This window comes from Ornithodoros turicata, chromosome 2 (assembly GCF_037126465.1).
Source record: "Ornithodoros turicata isolate Travis chromosome 2, ASM3712646v1, whole genome shotgun sequence".
Lineage (NCBI taxonomy): Eukaryota > Metazoa > Arthropoda > Arachnida > Ixodida > Argasidae > Ornithodoros > Ornithodoros turicata.
In genome coordinates this window covers 126,742,111-126,759,493 of record NC_088202.1, presented here as the reverse complement: position 1 = coordinate 126,759,493, position 17,383 = coordinate 126,742,111, and the positions used below count along the sequence as shown (strand labels likewise).

Genomic DNA, 17,383 nt, shown 5'->3' with positions numbered 1-17,383 from the left:
GCTTCTCCTAAGGTTAAATTTTAAGCTTTTACCTTTACAGTAGGTCAGCCTGGTCACCTTGACAGTTAGGTCAGTTCTCAAATATGCTTTTGTTTGTGGGATCCTCGTAATAAATATGACATCAAAAAACCTGAAATGCACCTTTAATGCATATGGTAGGTGAGACAGCATTACTAGTCTAATGAATGACATTGTGGCATTGTAACGCTTGAGAATAGAAGAGTTGCTCGTTTTTTTTTTTTTGTTTTTTTTTCTTTCAGATCTTCAAAGGTGAATTTAGAATAGCAGCTCTATCGTTTCTCTAACCGCTGGTGCCTCAAAACACACATCACATACATACATCCTCTCTCGCACGCTGAAACTTTTTAAACACACTTTTTTTTTGTGTTCGAACCATTCCAGAATGGAATTCATTGCCTTTTGGTATGGTTAAGAGTGAGACTTAAGGCTGTTATGAAGGTTCTGTTAGATCAGCATTGTATAAGGCTTTGGAGTGTACATTTTTTAGGCTTTTTGTGTACCTTTTTTCCCTCTGTTCTCTCTTTGTGATGTTCCTTTTGTAGATGCAATTTTTTTTGTAACCCCTCCTGATTGGGCCATTTACATGGCCTGCAGTATTAATAAATGCATAAAATACGTAATTTATGCTGTAACAGATGAGCATTCGAGGATTCCTCGGCTCAGTGATATCTTACTACAACGAGAAGCTGGCTGTGTGGGAGCCTCTGGTTGAGCCACTTGAAGTTCCTGGAGGTCGCAAGGCATGGGAAATTGCACTCAAGGTGAGTCCCCCTCCCCCCTTCCCCCCCATTGCTATGGCTCTGTGCAGGTGTACCCTGCACAGGGTACCACTGTAGGTCCATATAGGTACCGGGGTATGTCACCACATAATGCTGTGTGCCGAGCTGTCAATGTACCGTATTTTCACGCGTATTAGCCGCACCGCAGATAAGCCGCAGGACTCGTTTTTAGATACATTTTGAAAATGTTTTTGCAGATAAGCCGCTCTCGCAGATAAGCCGCGGGTAATACGACGCAACTGCTTTGTGCGCTACACCAGTGATGCACATACAAAATCAACAGAGACGCTCAACGCTCGTCAGCGCCGTACTCCCGGCCAGCTGCCCTGTTCCCGTACTTGTCCGCGAAGTCGACGACTTTTAGTTTGAAGCCGCTGTCGTGGCTATGCCTCAGCGTTGGAGCCATGCCTCACCTCTAACTGCCATGCCAGTGTCCACGAATGCTGCTGCTCTCGTCAAATGAGAACTGACGCTTAGCTGACCACGTTTTATCCCAATGACAGGTGTATTGAACCCTTCCTGTGGGTCTGCCGACAAAGGAGACCGTGGGGAAGGCCATAAACCCTGTCCACATTCCGGTGTCGGCATGATGTATAACAAAGGGGGTCAGTTCTAGTGTTCTACTAAGATCGGATTGTGCCCTTGTTGTGTGTTTTTCGTGGATTGACGAGTTAGTCCACTCGAATGTGGAGTGGACCTGCCCCTGTTCGGTATTGTTCGTGCACTGGCAGGGCGGTCCTGTTCTGAAAAACATGAGGCACTGTCGGCCCTTTCGTTTAACCCGCGGTATGGGAAAAGTACCAGGGAAAAATAGTCACCAGATAAGCCGCACCCACGGATAAGCCGCAGAGCGTCCGCGAAAAAAATAAATTGCGCATAAGCCGCGGCTAATACGCGTGAAAATACGGTACTCATTGTCGATAAAACGGAACATGTAGCGCTGCTTTCACTGTGTATCAGTGCAGTAGCCTTTGCATGCTATTTTTACAGGTGGACAGGCACTTCGTGGGTGAAGAGGAGCAAGATTCAGCACATTTACCTCCAATGTATTCCATTGAGGTTCTAGTTGAAGATGCCTTAGAAGTGACAATCACTAAAACAGCCATTCAAGTGGTACAAGACCTTGGAGTGGTAATGCAGGCTTCACCAACAGGATGGCACCCACAGAAAATTGTGCAAATACTTGATTACATTATTTATTTTGCAGGCATTCGGTGAAGCCATGAGCCACACCACATGCGATCACAAGCGGCTAGAATCTCCCTATGTTGTAAAGAACTTCTATGGGATACCAGTCCACATAATCCTGGAGGGAACAAATTTCTTGGTGAGTTTTCAGTTGCACGACCGGTTGTTCCCATTCCTGGTGGACTTGCACAAATGGTGGTGGCATGTACCATCCGGGGAAGCTGATGACTTGAAGAGGTGCCACTTGTCAGCATGATGTAATGAGCTTTCTGCAGACCTTTTGAGGTCCTTTGTATCGCAGCACAGAAGCGCGCACAAAACAGGGATCTGCAAAACCTGCATGAAGTGCCGTGTTTGTTGCAAGCTCTGTCGTAAAGGGGAGTCACATAGCACAGAGAATGCAACCCTATGTGGTGAATTACTAAGTTTTGCTAACCAGCTGAAGTTTGCTTTACTAACCCACGTGACGTAATGCCTCCCTTACCCAGTGCATTATTTCAGCGCGAGCCCCCAGAACCCACGACGCAGTCTCGGGTCACACATAAGGTGAGATGACGATAATGTGTTCTCATACAAAACCTGCTCCTGATGTTCAGATGTTCAGGTATAGTTGTGCCCTAGTTCACTAGTACATATAGTGTGCATACGTAGCACGCATGTCAGCATTGACCTGGATGAAGTTTGCAGAAACATCACCAGTGTTAATACGGATACAAATGAGTACCGAGAAATGGCCAACCATACCACTGCTCAGCCTCACACATTGAGCGACATCTAATGCTCATTAGCGGTAGCGTACATGTATCGTTTGACTGCAGACACATTACAGTGCCGAACTACTAGTAGTTCAACTACCTGATTGTAGTTAAAAAGTAGTTATCAACTACTGCAGAAATGTAGTGTGCAACTACTAGTTCAACTACTATTTCGAGTAGTTAACTACAGCAGTTAGGTTACTGCAGGCGCCAACTACTTCCGATTTTGTCGCAAGCTTTACGACACGATTGTGCTTCCGACTTTTACCTTGAGCTACTTGTTTGATGAGAACGGAGATGCAGAGCCATTGTGCCGTGCATGCGTACTAAATCTTCACTTTTATCGCTGCTTGTGATTCATATTTAGGTGTCCAAGAACACTATAGACTGGGATTGGTGTTGATGAACAATGTTAAGTAGTTAGAGATGTAGTTAAAATACATTGCAGTAGTTTTAACTACCTCCCCCAAAAGTAGTTAAACTACTCCATTGCGAAGTAGTTAGTAGTTATAGTACTGTAGAAGTAGTTAGTGGCCATCACTGCTGTTACCTACTGTCATGCAGCTAGTGGTTCTGCTGTGAGGTTTTTGGATTGAAGTTCAACCATAAACAGTATTCCAGCTAAGTGTGTTAAGCTTAAGAAGCTTTACTGAACTGCAGTCTACAGTCACAAAGAAGCAGTCCTTACTGCACTGCACAGGTTGTCAGAAACACCCAGACATGTAGACCTCAAAGAGGAGCCGTTCAAAGACTTGCCCAGAACTAGGTCTATGGGACAACTGGGTGAAAGTTTTGATTGGACACTGGACACTGCAAAACCACCTGGCAAACACAGAGTAAAATGTGACGAGGCAGTAGTATGCTATCATGAGAAGTGTTGCTAATCTGTGGACTGTCACCTTGTTATCATTTATAACATTGATACTTGCATCCTTATGTGCGCATTAGTTTATGGGTAGTAGAGGATCTACTTACTGCAAGCAGCCTGAAGCACTGGAAGCAAGCACTACCCAGCTAACATTGGCCTTTTCCTGCGGGTTTATGCTGTGTATATGGACACTATGCCGATTTTTCAGCTGTTACGTTGTTCAGTTCTTACGATATTTCCTGTGAGCGCTTACGGTGTTCCACATATGGCAGGTGATTGCTAAACAGTTATGCAGATGAAAATATAATCATGCGCAAATTATAAATTAAAAGGTAATAATTAAATAATTAAAAGGTATGCACAGATTGACGGTATCTTCACACACTGTGCTGATTTGCATATCTAGTGCAGCCATGTCTTGCTTATCTGGATACCTTGCTTATCCGGGTAGCAAATTCTTGGCTAAGCCAATCAAGTGTGGAGACACGTGCCATTCCATCAAACCGGTTTACGGCTTCTCCCTTCCACCCCCCCCCCCCCAAAAAAAAGGGAAAGAGGGAGAGGAGCCTTCTGCACACATTAATTTATAATTTTTTAAACTGAAGTTTTTCAATTTTCCTCTCAGGACATCGTAGGTTGTTGACTTTCCAACATCTTTGCACTGTACTGCATTAACCCAGGCTCCAGTCACCAGTAACTCACCTCTGACCAAAAAAGGGGTCAAAGACTAGAACGGGAGGATTAAACATGAGGCAACGTTCATCAGGGACAATGCCAGCACCAATGCACGCGACAATGCAAGGATGGAGGATGTAGACACTTTTCCGTATAAGCGAATGAGAATGACATTGCCTCTGGAACGTTGCTTCCAAGTACTTCTGACGGATAAAGAATTCTGGATAGCCGGATAAAGAAATGTTACCCAGCTGTTCCCTATCACACACACCAAATCACGAGTTTTCCAGTTTGCTGAGTTATGGATCAGTGAGACCAGACAGTGCACTGTGCGGCTTGATAGCAACTAGCCTCCATAAGATTTTGCGTAGCACATACTGTACGAGTGCAGTACGAGTGCAGTACGAGTGCAGTACGAGTGCAGTACGAGTGCAGTACGAGTGCAGTACGAGTGCAGTACGAGTGCAGTACGAGTGCAGTACGAGTGCAGTACGAGTGCAGTACGAGTGCAGTGTGTTATTGTCAGAGGTGTATGATGTTTCAAAACAGCACAGGATGATTCACAAAAGATTTGTGCAGAGTTGCAATACAGCTTGTTTCACTGAGACAGCATTGAGTGAACTTTCATGGCATTGCCATTGTTGTCTGGTTTGGTGGGAGTGTCAGCTTCTCTACAATATATTAATTTAGGTGTTTGAACTCATGTTTGTTGGGCAATTAAGTAATAGTCATTTGTAGTCTTCTCACAAGTAGTGCATTATGAAAATAAGTGTAGGGCCCTGTTGCATTCCGCACACCTTCAAGTAGCATACATGTACTATCCGTGGTACAGTGTTTGGCATACCACGAAAGGCCAGTATTATCCCATACAGCATGTTGTATATGGGATGTAGCATAAACCGTACAGCACCAACACTGTAATGCAGTGTCAGTTAATCCCCTCTCAGAATAATTAGCCTCAGTACCTAAATTAACTCGGTAACTAAATTAACTCTCAGTACCTAAATTAACTCATATCCTAACATGTGCTTTCCAAATAATGTAATAATGATGGGTAGTTGAAAGGTTCCTCCAGTGCAAGTCACCCTTCTAGAATGGTGCTTCTCACAAAGGGAACAGTGTCACTGACAGTGACATGTAATTCTCAGTATGGAAATTCTGTTTTGTAGTTTTAGATCTGATTTTTGAAGATTTTTTTAGTTCACCTTTTGTTTGTTTGTGTGCTGTTTTATCTCTCCGCAGGGTAGTCTGTATTGCATTTTGGAGCGCCTGTTTCACGTACAAACTAGCATCTAAGTGTACATTTGCAACTTTCTCTCCAGATGCATCATTGCTGTGGGATTATGTACCAATTTCTAAAGAACTGCAAAATCTGCATTTAATGTCCCTTGCTCCTTCGAGAGCATGTATGTATGGAAATGTGTAGTCAGTTTCTGGGTCCACTCAAAACTTAAGGTGCTCACATAATTTATCCTCTCAAAGAACATACGCATTTATACTCCCGGGCCCCTTTTTCACATGCATAATGCACCAGTGCAAGTTGACAATGGATTGCACAGATGCCTCTTATTCTAACACAGGTGGCTGCCCCCGATGCAGACGACGACATCGATGAGGTGATACTGGAACCCGAAGCAGTTGTCCACCTCAGTTTCCGTGAGAGTACTGTTGGAGAGGAAGATAGGACACGGCCTGGTCTAATAGAATTGAACCAGCAGACTTTACAGGAAGCCAACTTTGCAGTGGAGGTAGCTTGTGCCATTTGCAGTGCTAACCTGTAACTGTATATCTACACAGTCTGTACACTGGATTATCTCTGGTCTATTTTAGATAGAGGAAGGTGGGGTGTCGGCTGTACGTAAAGTGTGCGTGACTTATGCGGACAAGCGGTACTTCAAGCTGCCCATCACCAGCTACCCAGGGGACGAGTGGGCATTCATTGTGGACACAACGTCCCACTATGGCTCAAAACTTGTCATGGTCTATTCTGTGTGTAAGGTGAGAGTGACAAACATTATTTTGTCAATCTGGTTGCCTACATTAGACACTGATCATTTCAGATAACGAACCACTTCTCTGTTCCAATTGAAGTGTACTACTTGAGTGAGCTTGACGACATGTCAACAGAGCTCCATCGTTGTGGATGCATTGAGCCTCACAAGATTCTCCATGTCCCTGTTCATGCACTGTACACCAAAACCAGTGAGCTGTTCTTCAAGCCAGCAGGCGATAAGTAAGGAAGTCCTACTTACGCGTACTATACGTATGCTTAGCCTAATGATAGATATAATTGCCGTTTCTGTTTATCAAACCTATGTTTATAGTTTCGGTGCCACTTTTGGAAGCACTTGTGGTCATGTAATATAGTCACGTGGTTTTTATTCTCTTGTATAGATACAATGTGTCCATCGACCCTTTCGTCTGGAAGACATTGAGTGATGAGCCTTCCCAAAATAGAGTCCTGCAGTGCTTATCAAAATCTCAGAAAGATCACTATTTTTTCATCAATGTGAGCCATCAATATGGTCGTAATTAGAAGTCGTGTGTCTGACAAACATAAGTATTTAATGATTATGTCCTCCAGGTTTCTGGAAAAGCTGAGCCAGTGAGGTTTGATGAAAGCAGTGGGAAGGAGCAAAATATGCACCTGTACAACATAGAGCTCCACCCCACTGTTCTAGTGCGGAACTTGCTACCATGCGGCCTTTACGTGAAACTAGAGGTGAAACCTTTGGTGCAGTCTTTTACTCTGTACTTGCATATTGGCTCCGTCCAGGCTGATAGCCAAATTTGAAGGACCATGCTTCTTTTCAGTGTTGCGTGAATATTCCGGAGGTCATTCGGTCATTCACTTTGTCTGTGTGGCAAGCCAGCTCTGCTAGATGTGGCTGTAAAGAAATTCAAGTCCTCTATCCTCAACAATTATTTTAACATTTTAGGCATCATTTAGTAGGGCTCCAGGTTTTCTGATTTTTTTATCTGATAAGAAACAAACAGAAAAAGCATATGCTGGTAGAATTTAAAGCAATTCAGATTTATCCAAAAAATCTCCACTTTTGGGGGTTCCAGTACCCTAAGCCTCCATACTACTCGGCGGTGACCACCTTTTTATGCCGTTGATTTTGCTGTAATGAAAGTCATCATGCATGCAAGCTGTATAACTCTGAGAGGTTAAGGAATTATAGTTGTTTGAAATTTCCTTCGTCTTAGGTATTATTACTGTTGAATGTGTCTGTTGCACTGTTGCACTGTGTTGAATGTGAGTGCACTTTTGTATTCCCTTTTCGGCAAGTGAGGCTTTGGCTCAGCCAAATGAGGACTTGGTTGAAGACAACTGTCATTAGTTCACCAGACCCTATATGTTATGAATTGCAAATCAAACAAAATCAAATTTCAGTACTACTCATAAAGCAATCCCCCCCCCCTCCCCCTCCATATATGCCTTCATGAGTCTTTTCAGTGGGTTTTGTCACATAATAAATAACAGAGTTAGGTTGTCGCTGTGGCTCTGCTCTCCGGCCAGCATAACCACATATAAAAACAAAGTAGACATCAGTGAAACTGGAAACTCTGAGCACATTTCTCCAGTTGTTCTCAGGAATGCACCCTATACCTAAAGTGCTTCCATTTTTCGAGGATCTCTTGCCAGGGTCATATTCGCTGCATTTGTTGGACCTGATTTGTTGAACCAGAACAATGGGCACAGAATTATTTTCCAAAAACAATTGTCATTGGGACCTGTATTATACCCCTGTCACACGGGCAATTCTCATTGATCATCAAGACTAATGGCCATTGAATATGCGTGTAGCGCCATCAAGTGTGTAGCATGTCAACCTGCCGCAGAGCATAGGATTCAATGTCCTTTGTGAAGCTTACACGCTTGGTGGCGTTACTCGCACATTTGGCGTCCATTAGTTTCGATGATCACTAAGGAGTGCCTGTGACAGGAGCTCGTTCGGCTGCCAAGGACACTTTCTCGCTCACTACCATCAGTGCCACCTGTGGTGGCAAGGATAAGTTATTTCCAGCATATATTTTAGTTATTTTGCAGTTTGCTGTAGGCATCAGGCATTGTACACATTCACTGAGGTAGGTCCAACAAGACAGGCAGAATTCATGTGATGACGTGTGAAATTGCCAACATCGTCTTCGATTGTAGAATATGCTGGAAAACGTTTCCTCTGCCGACCACCAGGGAAGAAAGCCGGTGCCAGTGTCGCCGAACTCTAGCCGAACTCTAGCCGAACTCTAGCCGAACTCTAGCCGAACTCTAGCCGAACTCTAGCCGAACTCTAGCCGAACGTCCCTATTAATGAGAGGTCCTGCCATCGCAATGTGAATGACCTGCGATATATGACCGTATTTGTTCTGCACTGCCTCTCTGCCTGATAGTAGCCTGTATGCGTGCACATGTCATGCTACAACCTTTTGCACCGGAGCCATAGCTTTAGAACATGTTCTGTGTCCTCAGAGCATGACAAAAACGTTTCTCTTGGAAGCTGGTCAAGGCGTGGAGCTGTGGAACGCCGAGATAGGTGAATCAAACCTCCAGCTCAAGGTATGCTACTGTGCTGTAACTGAGCTTTGTCCTCCCTATCTGCTTGTGGAGTGGGAAAACATTCTTCCCTTTTGCAACAGTTGATGGGCTACAGGGATATGGACTGGTCCTGCACAAAGCTGTTGGAAGCCTGTATGGAGGAACTTTCAGTTGTTACGTTCGAGACTCCAGATGGCTCTCAGATGGTAAGCGTATCTGTGTTAACTATTCTGCTTGTTAAGGGGAAGCTCATAATCAAATCTGTTTGCAGGATCTTGGAATGCATGTGGAAACAAATAATAGTTGCGTTATCATAGGAATGTACTGTCCATTCTGGATGGTCAACAAAACTACAGTGGACATTCACTACAAGGTACCCTTCAACTTTTGTCAACCATGTTTTCTGTAAAAAGTAGTATTGTCAAAATCAGCTCTGCTCTGGGCATTTGGTGGAAAGGATAATGGCTAAGGCCTCACCCGATGCACTGTATTTGCGGTACCAAATGCCAAATTCTGCAATAGTGCGCAGCTCAAAATTAGCTCTTATGTCAATGCTCTTTTTTTATGTGCTTCTACATGTAGATCATCAGTGTAGTATGGAAATCTCGTTGATCCTGCAAATTCTTCTGAAGCCGCAAATAAGTAGAGACCTTAAGTGTGCTTCATTCCGATTGTAGTGCTCAAGTATCAAGTGTGGTTGGGAGCTCACTCATTACAAAATGTGTATTTACGCTCTTTCATGTCACTCTTTCTCGCTCAATTCATTCCCCACGATGAACCCCACCTACGAACAGTCCTGACAAGCACTGCAGCATCAAGGTGCCACACCTGTGAATTCATTATATATTAGAAAATAATGTAGACATCGGAACACCAACCTTATTCTGCCCCAACCTTGTATTTGAAATATCAGCATTTTCGTTGTCAGTCTAATTTCTGATATATTGTCTTCTCCTGTATGCACAAAAAAGAGAAAAGAAAGAGCCCAACACAGGAGTACCCAGTGCTCCACCGGAAAAATTGCATGTTTAGTAACAAAACCAGAATCGCCAAACGAAAACTTGACCTCATCAAAGCATACCACCATTACCCTGCCGCTTGACATTGTCCCAATCGCATTGCCCTATTGCCTCCGCTACTGTTGCCAGCAAGCGCGGTGAACTTTAACCCTCCTCAGACAGTGTGAAGGGAGCGTCTGAGCGCATAGTGTGAGGTGGTACGTCACTTCACTCCCGCGTGAACTATTAGTGACTGTGGACTATTAGTGGGGCGCTTCCGAGCAGGATTTTCCCGTGGAGATTCAATGTCACGCTGACTCTGGGAGATACGCTATAGCGGGGCGGAGTCCCTGCATGCCGGACAATATCTGAGACAATGCCCAATCTTTCATCTGCTGGTCACCTGCTAACAATGGCTGTAGCTTCTGCGTGTTAAACAAGAATAGGGTGTCCCTCGTAAGAGCGTAAATACATATTCAGTGTATGCATACCGTCTGTTGCATTCAAGTAGTTCAAAATGGAACGTAGCATGCAATTTTATAGCATCATTGCCGTTGTTAACAATACTTGCAGAACGTGATTACGCACATTGCAGCACCTCAAAGTCTTAACGTTCACCATAATCATAATCGGCGATGTATTTAAGGGTACTTTTTATTTTATATCAAATCAGAGAATTATGATTGAACTCCCAGCCATCCAGGAAAGGCAGAGATCGCATCGTCAGTTGAATAAGTATGATAGCCCTTACATAAAGGGAAGCAATGTTCCGACTAAAGTTTTCAAAAAGCTTGTAAGTATTTAGCATATTTCCTAGGGTAAAACATCCCAGTGGTTCTCAAGAGTGGATGTTTCAGGGACCTCTTGTGGGCTGGCAGAATATGTGGGCAGTGCCATGGGAGCTAAAGGGGGGTGGGGGCCGTAATGATGATGGGCTGAATGAATTCTAACTCCCAGTGTGAAATGTATAGAAGGAACATAAAAAAAGCTGAAAAGGTGAATCACTTCTTCAGTTGATTGCTGCATGAATCATTTGCACTATTGCGTATCAGCGCTTTGCATATCACTTTGCAAAAGAGCACCGAAGTGCCTCACAAAAAGCTACTATGAAATTTTTGCTGCTATAGAATGGCAAACTTGCAGGCAAAATTGGGAAAAGTCTAGCACTCTCAAATGAATAAGAACAAAAGTTTTCGGATGGAGTTCGTCCTTCCTCAGGTAGGATACATTGAACACTTGGTATAGAGACTGTGGCCGCGAAAAGAAATACAATCTTTTGTATTTCTTTTCGTGGCCTCAGTCCTCTCTAATAAGAATTTGTATTTCCTCCTCACCACCTTCTTTGTCCCCTTTCTCTTATGCACATCAGTATAAATATCTCTACCAAATGTTCAGTGTTCTTATAATGGTAAAGTTGCATAACATTTTTTTAGCAAGCAACCTTGCAGCTGCAAAAATCCCTTTCGCCACAAGACAAGGTCAACTGAGGGCAGGGGGCAGCAGTCTGTGTAAACATTCTCTACAGTACAAGGCTCAATCCTTGGCTAGCTATATCCTGCCTTGCATGCTGGATTCTCATCAGCAGGAGTGGTGCTTTACTTTTTTTGTTTCATAATTACATGTAATGCAGAGAAAATGTCTTGCATGACATACCTCATTCTGTTCAGTGGGTTTGCTCTTTTAATTACATAAGCTTAGAAAATGCATGCCCAATCATGCCATGTCCAGGCTTCACAGCCACTGTAATTAGTAGCTTTACGTCATGAGACAGCTATGATCATGAGCGTTTGGTATGTCGATTGATTTTGCCCACCTGAGGGTACCTAGGCTGGAGGGCAATATGTGACAGAGGTATGCAGTGCCAACAGCTCTGGGAGAGTGAACTTAAACCTTGTGCAGATCACTTTTGCAACTGTCCAATTGCGGCCTGACTAGACTTAAGTACACACTTCCCCTTCTTTGCACCCACCCACGTTTGCGGACCTCGAAAGGTTCTGTGGACCTCCCATTTGAGAACCACTGGAATAACCGATTACATATTCCTGCATATCACAAAAGCATAGGATGCTTCCGATGACGAATACACAGTCTACATTACTTATTCCCTCTGGATTGATTATGCAGTGTTTCTTATTTGTGTACATATTGAGGTATTGTTTCCTCAGCTGATATAGTTGTCCCCCTGTGATTTCTAACATGCCAGCCTGGTGGACATAGGAGTGTGTCGCTAATGTCACAAACATCCTTTGAATATGACGTGAGTTTAAAAAGTAATCAATAGTACTGCATGTGTGAATGTGGCACTGAGGTGCTTGCATGACATTTTAGAAAACGTGGCATGAAATTTGGCACCCGAAATAGTCTGGGATTTATTTGCAAACTTTAAAATGCATATCATGTAAGACACAACTACAGGCTCCTTTAAAAAATACTGCATATATTTCCCCTTGCATTTTCAGCTGCATTCATGTTTGGCTAAAGTATTGAACAGTGCTGCAGTGAAAGTTGGCAGCAGGATGCTACATCTGCCTTAAATGATACCCGTCTTCTTGATGCAGCTTGAAACTTACTCCCTGACTAGATTGCACCTCTCGGTTCTCCTACTGAGCCAACTCCCCAACTAAACTTTTTCAAAGATTCCCATATGAAACACAAGGGAGGTATAGATAAAATGACTAAGAAGCAGAAGAGCTGGTGGTTTCAAGAAGCTGTTATGACAAATAAATCCCTTCAATTTCCCAATATACTGTAATTTCACGCATATAAGCTGCACCGCAGATAAGCCGCAGGGCCCGTTATTGGGAACATTTTGAAAATTTTGGGGCAGATGAGCCACACTTGCAGATAAGCCGCGGGCAATGAGACGCGACTGATTTGTGCGACAAAGGAGACCATAGAGAAGGCTATAGACCCTCTCGTCCATTCTCTGGGGTCGGCATGGTGTGCAACAAATAGAGGTCAGGTCTAGTGTTCTACCAAGGTCGGGTTGTGCCCTTGTTGTGTGTTTTTCGTGGATCGACGGGTCAGTGGCTTTCCAGAAGACATGAATCACTGTCACCAGTTTTGTTAAAGCTGCTTGAGGGAAGGCACCAGGAAGGTCAGTCTACTCGAATCTGGACGCGCCCCTTTTACGCATTGTTCGCGCATTGGCAGGGCGGTGCTGTTCCAGAGACACTGTCTGACCTTTTGTTAAAACTGGCACATGGGGAAAATACCAGGAAAAAATGGTTGCCAGATAAGCCGCACAGCACCCGTGAGGAAAAAAATGAGGCGCAGAAGCCGTGGCTAATACGCGTGAAATTACGGTACACATTGAAGGTAAACTGCGCAACTGAGGCTTTTTCCACTCTAACTTTCTACAGTCTACAGGTTTTCCCGGCGATTTTAATCCAAGTGCCAGCTAAATTAATCCATGCCCCATAAAGTTTGCATGGCACGTGGATTAATTTAGCTGGCACTTGGATTAAAATCACCGGGAAAACCTGTAGTTTGGGATCCTTGCATGAGGTTGTTACATGAAGTGGACTGCCAATGCCCAAAGTGCATGATGTATTATGACATGAAGCATGATATCCCATGACTGAAGAAAAGCTTACATGCATCTTTCATCTCCCCTCCCCCCACACGCTGTGCACGTCTAGGGCATTGTTGAGATTGTTGGATTGATGTTTTGTGGTAATGAATTTTAAGACAGAGGACTCTATGGGAATTCCTCACCCTGCTACCTATGAGGAGCCTGTTCTCTTTTCGTATCGCTCAAAAACGCTCTTCACCAGGAAAAAGGTAAAGTTCCCTGGCTGCACTTCGACTTGTAGTATTAAAATTTTCCTAAATCTGTGGCAGGCTGCAGTGAAACTCTTCAATTCTGAGTGGTCAGAAAAATTTTCTTTGGATGCTGTTGGGAGCTCTGGCACTGTCATTGCCAAGTCTAAAGATGGTGAGACATACTTGGTGAGTATACAATCCCTGCAAAGTATAGGTTCTGTAGCTTGTTGCCAGAAGAGTAATGTGGGGAGTAATATATATATAGATCATAGATTGAGAAGTTACCCATCAAAAAGAACTCGTTACAAGTTAAGTTACCGTATGAAAAATGTAACTAAGTTAGTAACGAAGTTCTTCAGCCCGAAATGTAACTCCCAGTTACTGAGTTACTCAAAAAAAGAACGAGGTATTTCCACGTAACTTCGGACACAAAATAGCATTATACAGGTGCAGTGCACTTGAGCAGTTGAGATAGACCTTGAGTTGTCTGCCGAGGAGTGTAACACGCTTAGATCGTTTTCGTTTATGTCCAACAATAGACCTCTCCCTGTTTGTAAACAAATGACGTCGTAGTGTTCGACAGCACCACAAATTTGGTAGAATTGAACTACGCTCGAAGCTAGAGGTGAACAAGGTAGCCCTCGAAACCGACGGTCTTGAGGGGATTATGATATGGTCCCTTAAAGGGACGCGACCCTCGGTCCTGCTTTGCTTTCAGTGGGAGGCAGTGAACAAGTGCCTGTTCGTGGAACCCAGCCCTCTCCTTCCGCCTATATTTGTTTCGGTTTCAGTCTGTCTACCAATGTCATGATGATGTTTCTCTGGTAGAGGTCTATTCGAACGCTTTGCATCTTACTCCCTGTGTTCACACAATGGTTCAGCTTCATTTCAATGGCAGCGGTTCCTACTTCCTGAATACAATATCAAAATGTCATTGATTGAATATCACATTTTATGGCAAAAAATCCCTTGAAGGAACCTGGGAGAAAGCAAGAAAATATGTGGACGAGAGTGAACAGCGAATTAGAAGGATCAGAAGTAACTTGGAACATAACTTAAGTTACTTTGGCAAAGTTACCTGAAAAAGCAACGAGTTCCTCTTAAAGTTACCACGGCGCAAAAGTACCGAGTTAAGTTACAAGTTACCAAAAAAAGGAACTTAGTTACAGTAACGAGTTACTTGTAATGAGTTACCTCGAACTCTGATATAGATGCATATGTAATGCAGGAGCTATACAGAAATAAGGCATGAAGAGCCTTCATTGGGTTACACGGTCTTGCATCTCTGGATGCTGGGAAATATGCGTTCTACCAGCATGCCAAGAAATGCAGAGTAATGCGGTACGCTATTCAAGAAGGCACCACTGGCATAGCTTGGGAGGGGAGGGGTTCACCCCCCCAAATGGTACCTTTGGTTGCATATTTAGGAGAGTGAAGTGAGGGGAATCCTCCTCTCTCATGTAAAGTCCCCATAGAACCCCTCCCGAAATATGTTTCTGGCTACGCCGCAGGAATGCACCTAAAACAATAATACTTCACACACTATCCAAGGCAGCTTTTAATGTCCTAAGCATTATTTCCTCAGTAAATTGAACTCCTGATAAATGGAACAGATTCTTATGGTTCCTTCGCCTTCTGTTTAACGAGATTCCATTGTACTGTAGCATTCCTTCTGCAATCTGTAGAATGGGATTCTTCATTACACCACAGCACTAAAGTAACAGTATGTACACAGGTTAAATGGAAGTGTGTATCACAATGCCACTTTTTCAATGTTACTTCCAGCTAAGTGTGGGAATCACCTTGAGCACCACAGGCCTTACAAGAATTGTGACTTTCACCCCATACTATCTCGTCTTGAACAACTGCAAGGTCAGCAGGTTGTTTTTTCTATTCAATTCAGTTTTAATTTTCATGGTGCTCATGAACAACTGTTGTCTGAATAATGACGCACCACACTAGTAAAACAAAACCATGAAAAACACAACCAAGCATAGTCATGGTCATCTGTGATATTGCAATTTACAGTGCATGCATGGCTTTGTTTCCAGTTTGCCATAGAGGTCAAGGAGTACGTGGAGAACACTGACTGGATTACGATTCAACCAGAGGAGGTGAGAGCCTTTTGTAAGGCAGCCCAAAATGTATAATCATTACATAATGAACTACCTCTGTGCAGTGTATTCCTCTGTGGCCAAAACAAGCTCAGAAGCTTGAAATGATGGCCAGGTATGCAGGCACTCTAGAATCCACTGTGCCTTTCTCCTGCAAGGAAACAAACTCTGTCTTACTAAAGCTTGCAAACAAGGTAATATCAAGGAACAGTATGTAAATGCTGCTACGTTTCTTGCTACACTGCCAAAAGGGCCACTCACATCCTGCACAAGGTGTGGTTTCTGCCTGCCACACTCTTACATTGGAACAAAACCTGCCCTGGTTGGCACTGACCATCCCTACCAGCACTCTCATGACTCAAAACATATTGTGCCTAATGTGATGTCAATATAGCTTCACAAGACCTGGTCACAGTGATGACCATTCATAGTAATCGTCCATATACAGGGTGGGTGCTATAAAAGGTCAGTCACATTTTCGCACATGACGCTATATCTACTTGAGAGACAGGCTTCTGCTACCACACAGAAAATAATTTGTGCCAGAGAAACGTACGAAAAAATCGTGGTTGCCATTCACTGCGTAAAAATACGACCACACAAACTTTCGTCTTCCTGCATTTCCTATGCGCTATACCGATGGATTGAAACGAAAGTTTGCGTGGTCGTATTTATTTCGTTACACAGTGCTTGGTAACCACAATTTTTTCGTAGGTTTTTTCTGGCATAAATGCTTTACTCTGAGGCAGCAGAAGTCTGTGTGTCAACGAGGGAAGTATCACGTCATGCACAAAAATGTGACTGACCTTTTAGAGCACCCACCCTGTACATAACAGGTTTCAGCACACTGTACGGCAACACCTGTTTTGAATTTCCTTACTGCAAGTAGTAAATGCTCTGTATCATGTAGGGAAGTCATAGCTTATCTTCATAAAGGCCGAACGCCTCAGACCTTCTACTTCAAATATGCTTCTTATTCTGGTGTTGTTGTTTCCCTCCTCTGTCAGTGGCTAGCTTATCCCACCTATTCATTTTCTGGTCTTGGGTGGCTTGCATAAACTTGCAAGACGCAGTTTTCCCATTCGTGCTCTTTGCACTGTGTTGTCAACACAGTAAGCCCAGGGAATGAAGCACTCTTTGGAATAAAACTTCAGTATTCACAAGCTTTCGTGCAGAACTTCACTTCATCAGGTGAAAATGCAAATGGGTTTTCACTACTACCAGACTGGACTGTGTATATTTTTTTTCCTTCTCCAGTGTGTGTCAATTAACAAAATGTACACATGCACATCATGTGACGGTTGGTAGCAGTATATTGGGACAGATGGCTAGCTGGTAGCAGACATCCAAGAGGATAACATTGGACACGACATTGGAGAACTGAGGCAGCACAGGCCCCCATTGTCAATGACACATCTTTCATTGATTACTTTCTGCTGACAAACATTGCAGCAGCAGCAGCAGCAGCAGCTTGAAACACTATGCTGCCAGGGAGTAATTGCAAGGATGACATTAAAAACTCTCGAGCATAGTGTCTGCGAAAGTGTTACTCTGTCTTAAACCATGCAAAGTATAGTTTCTTTTGAGCCTATATTAAACACTACCTTGTATTACGGGTACCTCTTGCCATTGCACTATATTGCTCAATACAGAAACACTGGTAACATGCTATTTTCGGCA

At 43.6% G+C, this 17,383-nt stretch overlaps 1 protein-coding gene across 3 annotated transcripts in view; it reads left to right on the top strand.

Moving 5' to 3' along the window:
* The window catches only part of LOC135386080 (intermembrane lipid transfer protein Vps13-like), a 64,436-nt gene that overhangs the window by 33,928 nt on the left and 13,125 nt on the right, over window positions 1-17,383 (top strand). The window contains exons 41-58 of one of the 3 annotated variants that reach the window (XM_064615803.1): window positions 657-782; window positions 1,791-1,931; window positions 2,008-2,127; window positions 2,490-2,534; window positions 5,867-6,034; window positions 6,117-6,284; window positions 6,347-6,519; window positions 6,681-6,795; window positions 6,871-7,008; window positions 8,761-8,847; window positions 8,928-9,032; window positions 9,098-9,199; window positions 12,028-12,081; window positions 13,515-13,607; window positions 13,668-13,775; window positions 15,375-15,461; window positions 15,641-15,703; window positions 15,769-15,897. In XM_064615803.1, the coding sequence (XP_064471873.1) occupies window positions 657-782; window positions 1,791-1,931; window positions 2,008-2,127; window positions 2,490-2,534; window positions 5,867-6,034; window positions 6,117-6,284; window positions 6,347-6,519; window positions 6,681-6,795; window positions 6,871-7,008; window positions 8,761-8,847; window positions 8,928-9,032; window positions 9,098-9,199; window positions 12,028-12,081; window positions 13,515-13,607; window positions 13,668-13,775; window positions 15,375-15,461; window positions 15,641-15,703; window positions 15,769-15,897 (2,022 nt within the window). The remainder of the gene's footprint in view (window positions 1-656; window positions 783-1,790; window positions 1,932-2,007; window positions 2,128-2,489; window positions 2,535-5,866; window positions 6,035-6,116; window positions 6,285-6,346; window positions 6,520-6,680; window positions 6,796-6,870; window positions 7,009-8,760; window positions 8,848-8,927; window positions 9,033-9,097; window positions 9,200-12,027; window positions 12,082-13,514; window positions 13,608-13,667; window positions 13,776-15,374; window positions 15,462-15,640; window positions 15,704-15,768; window positions 15,898-17,383) is intronic. The other 2 variants (XM_064615804.1, XM_064615805.1) reach the window with 2 other exon arrangements.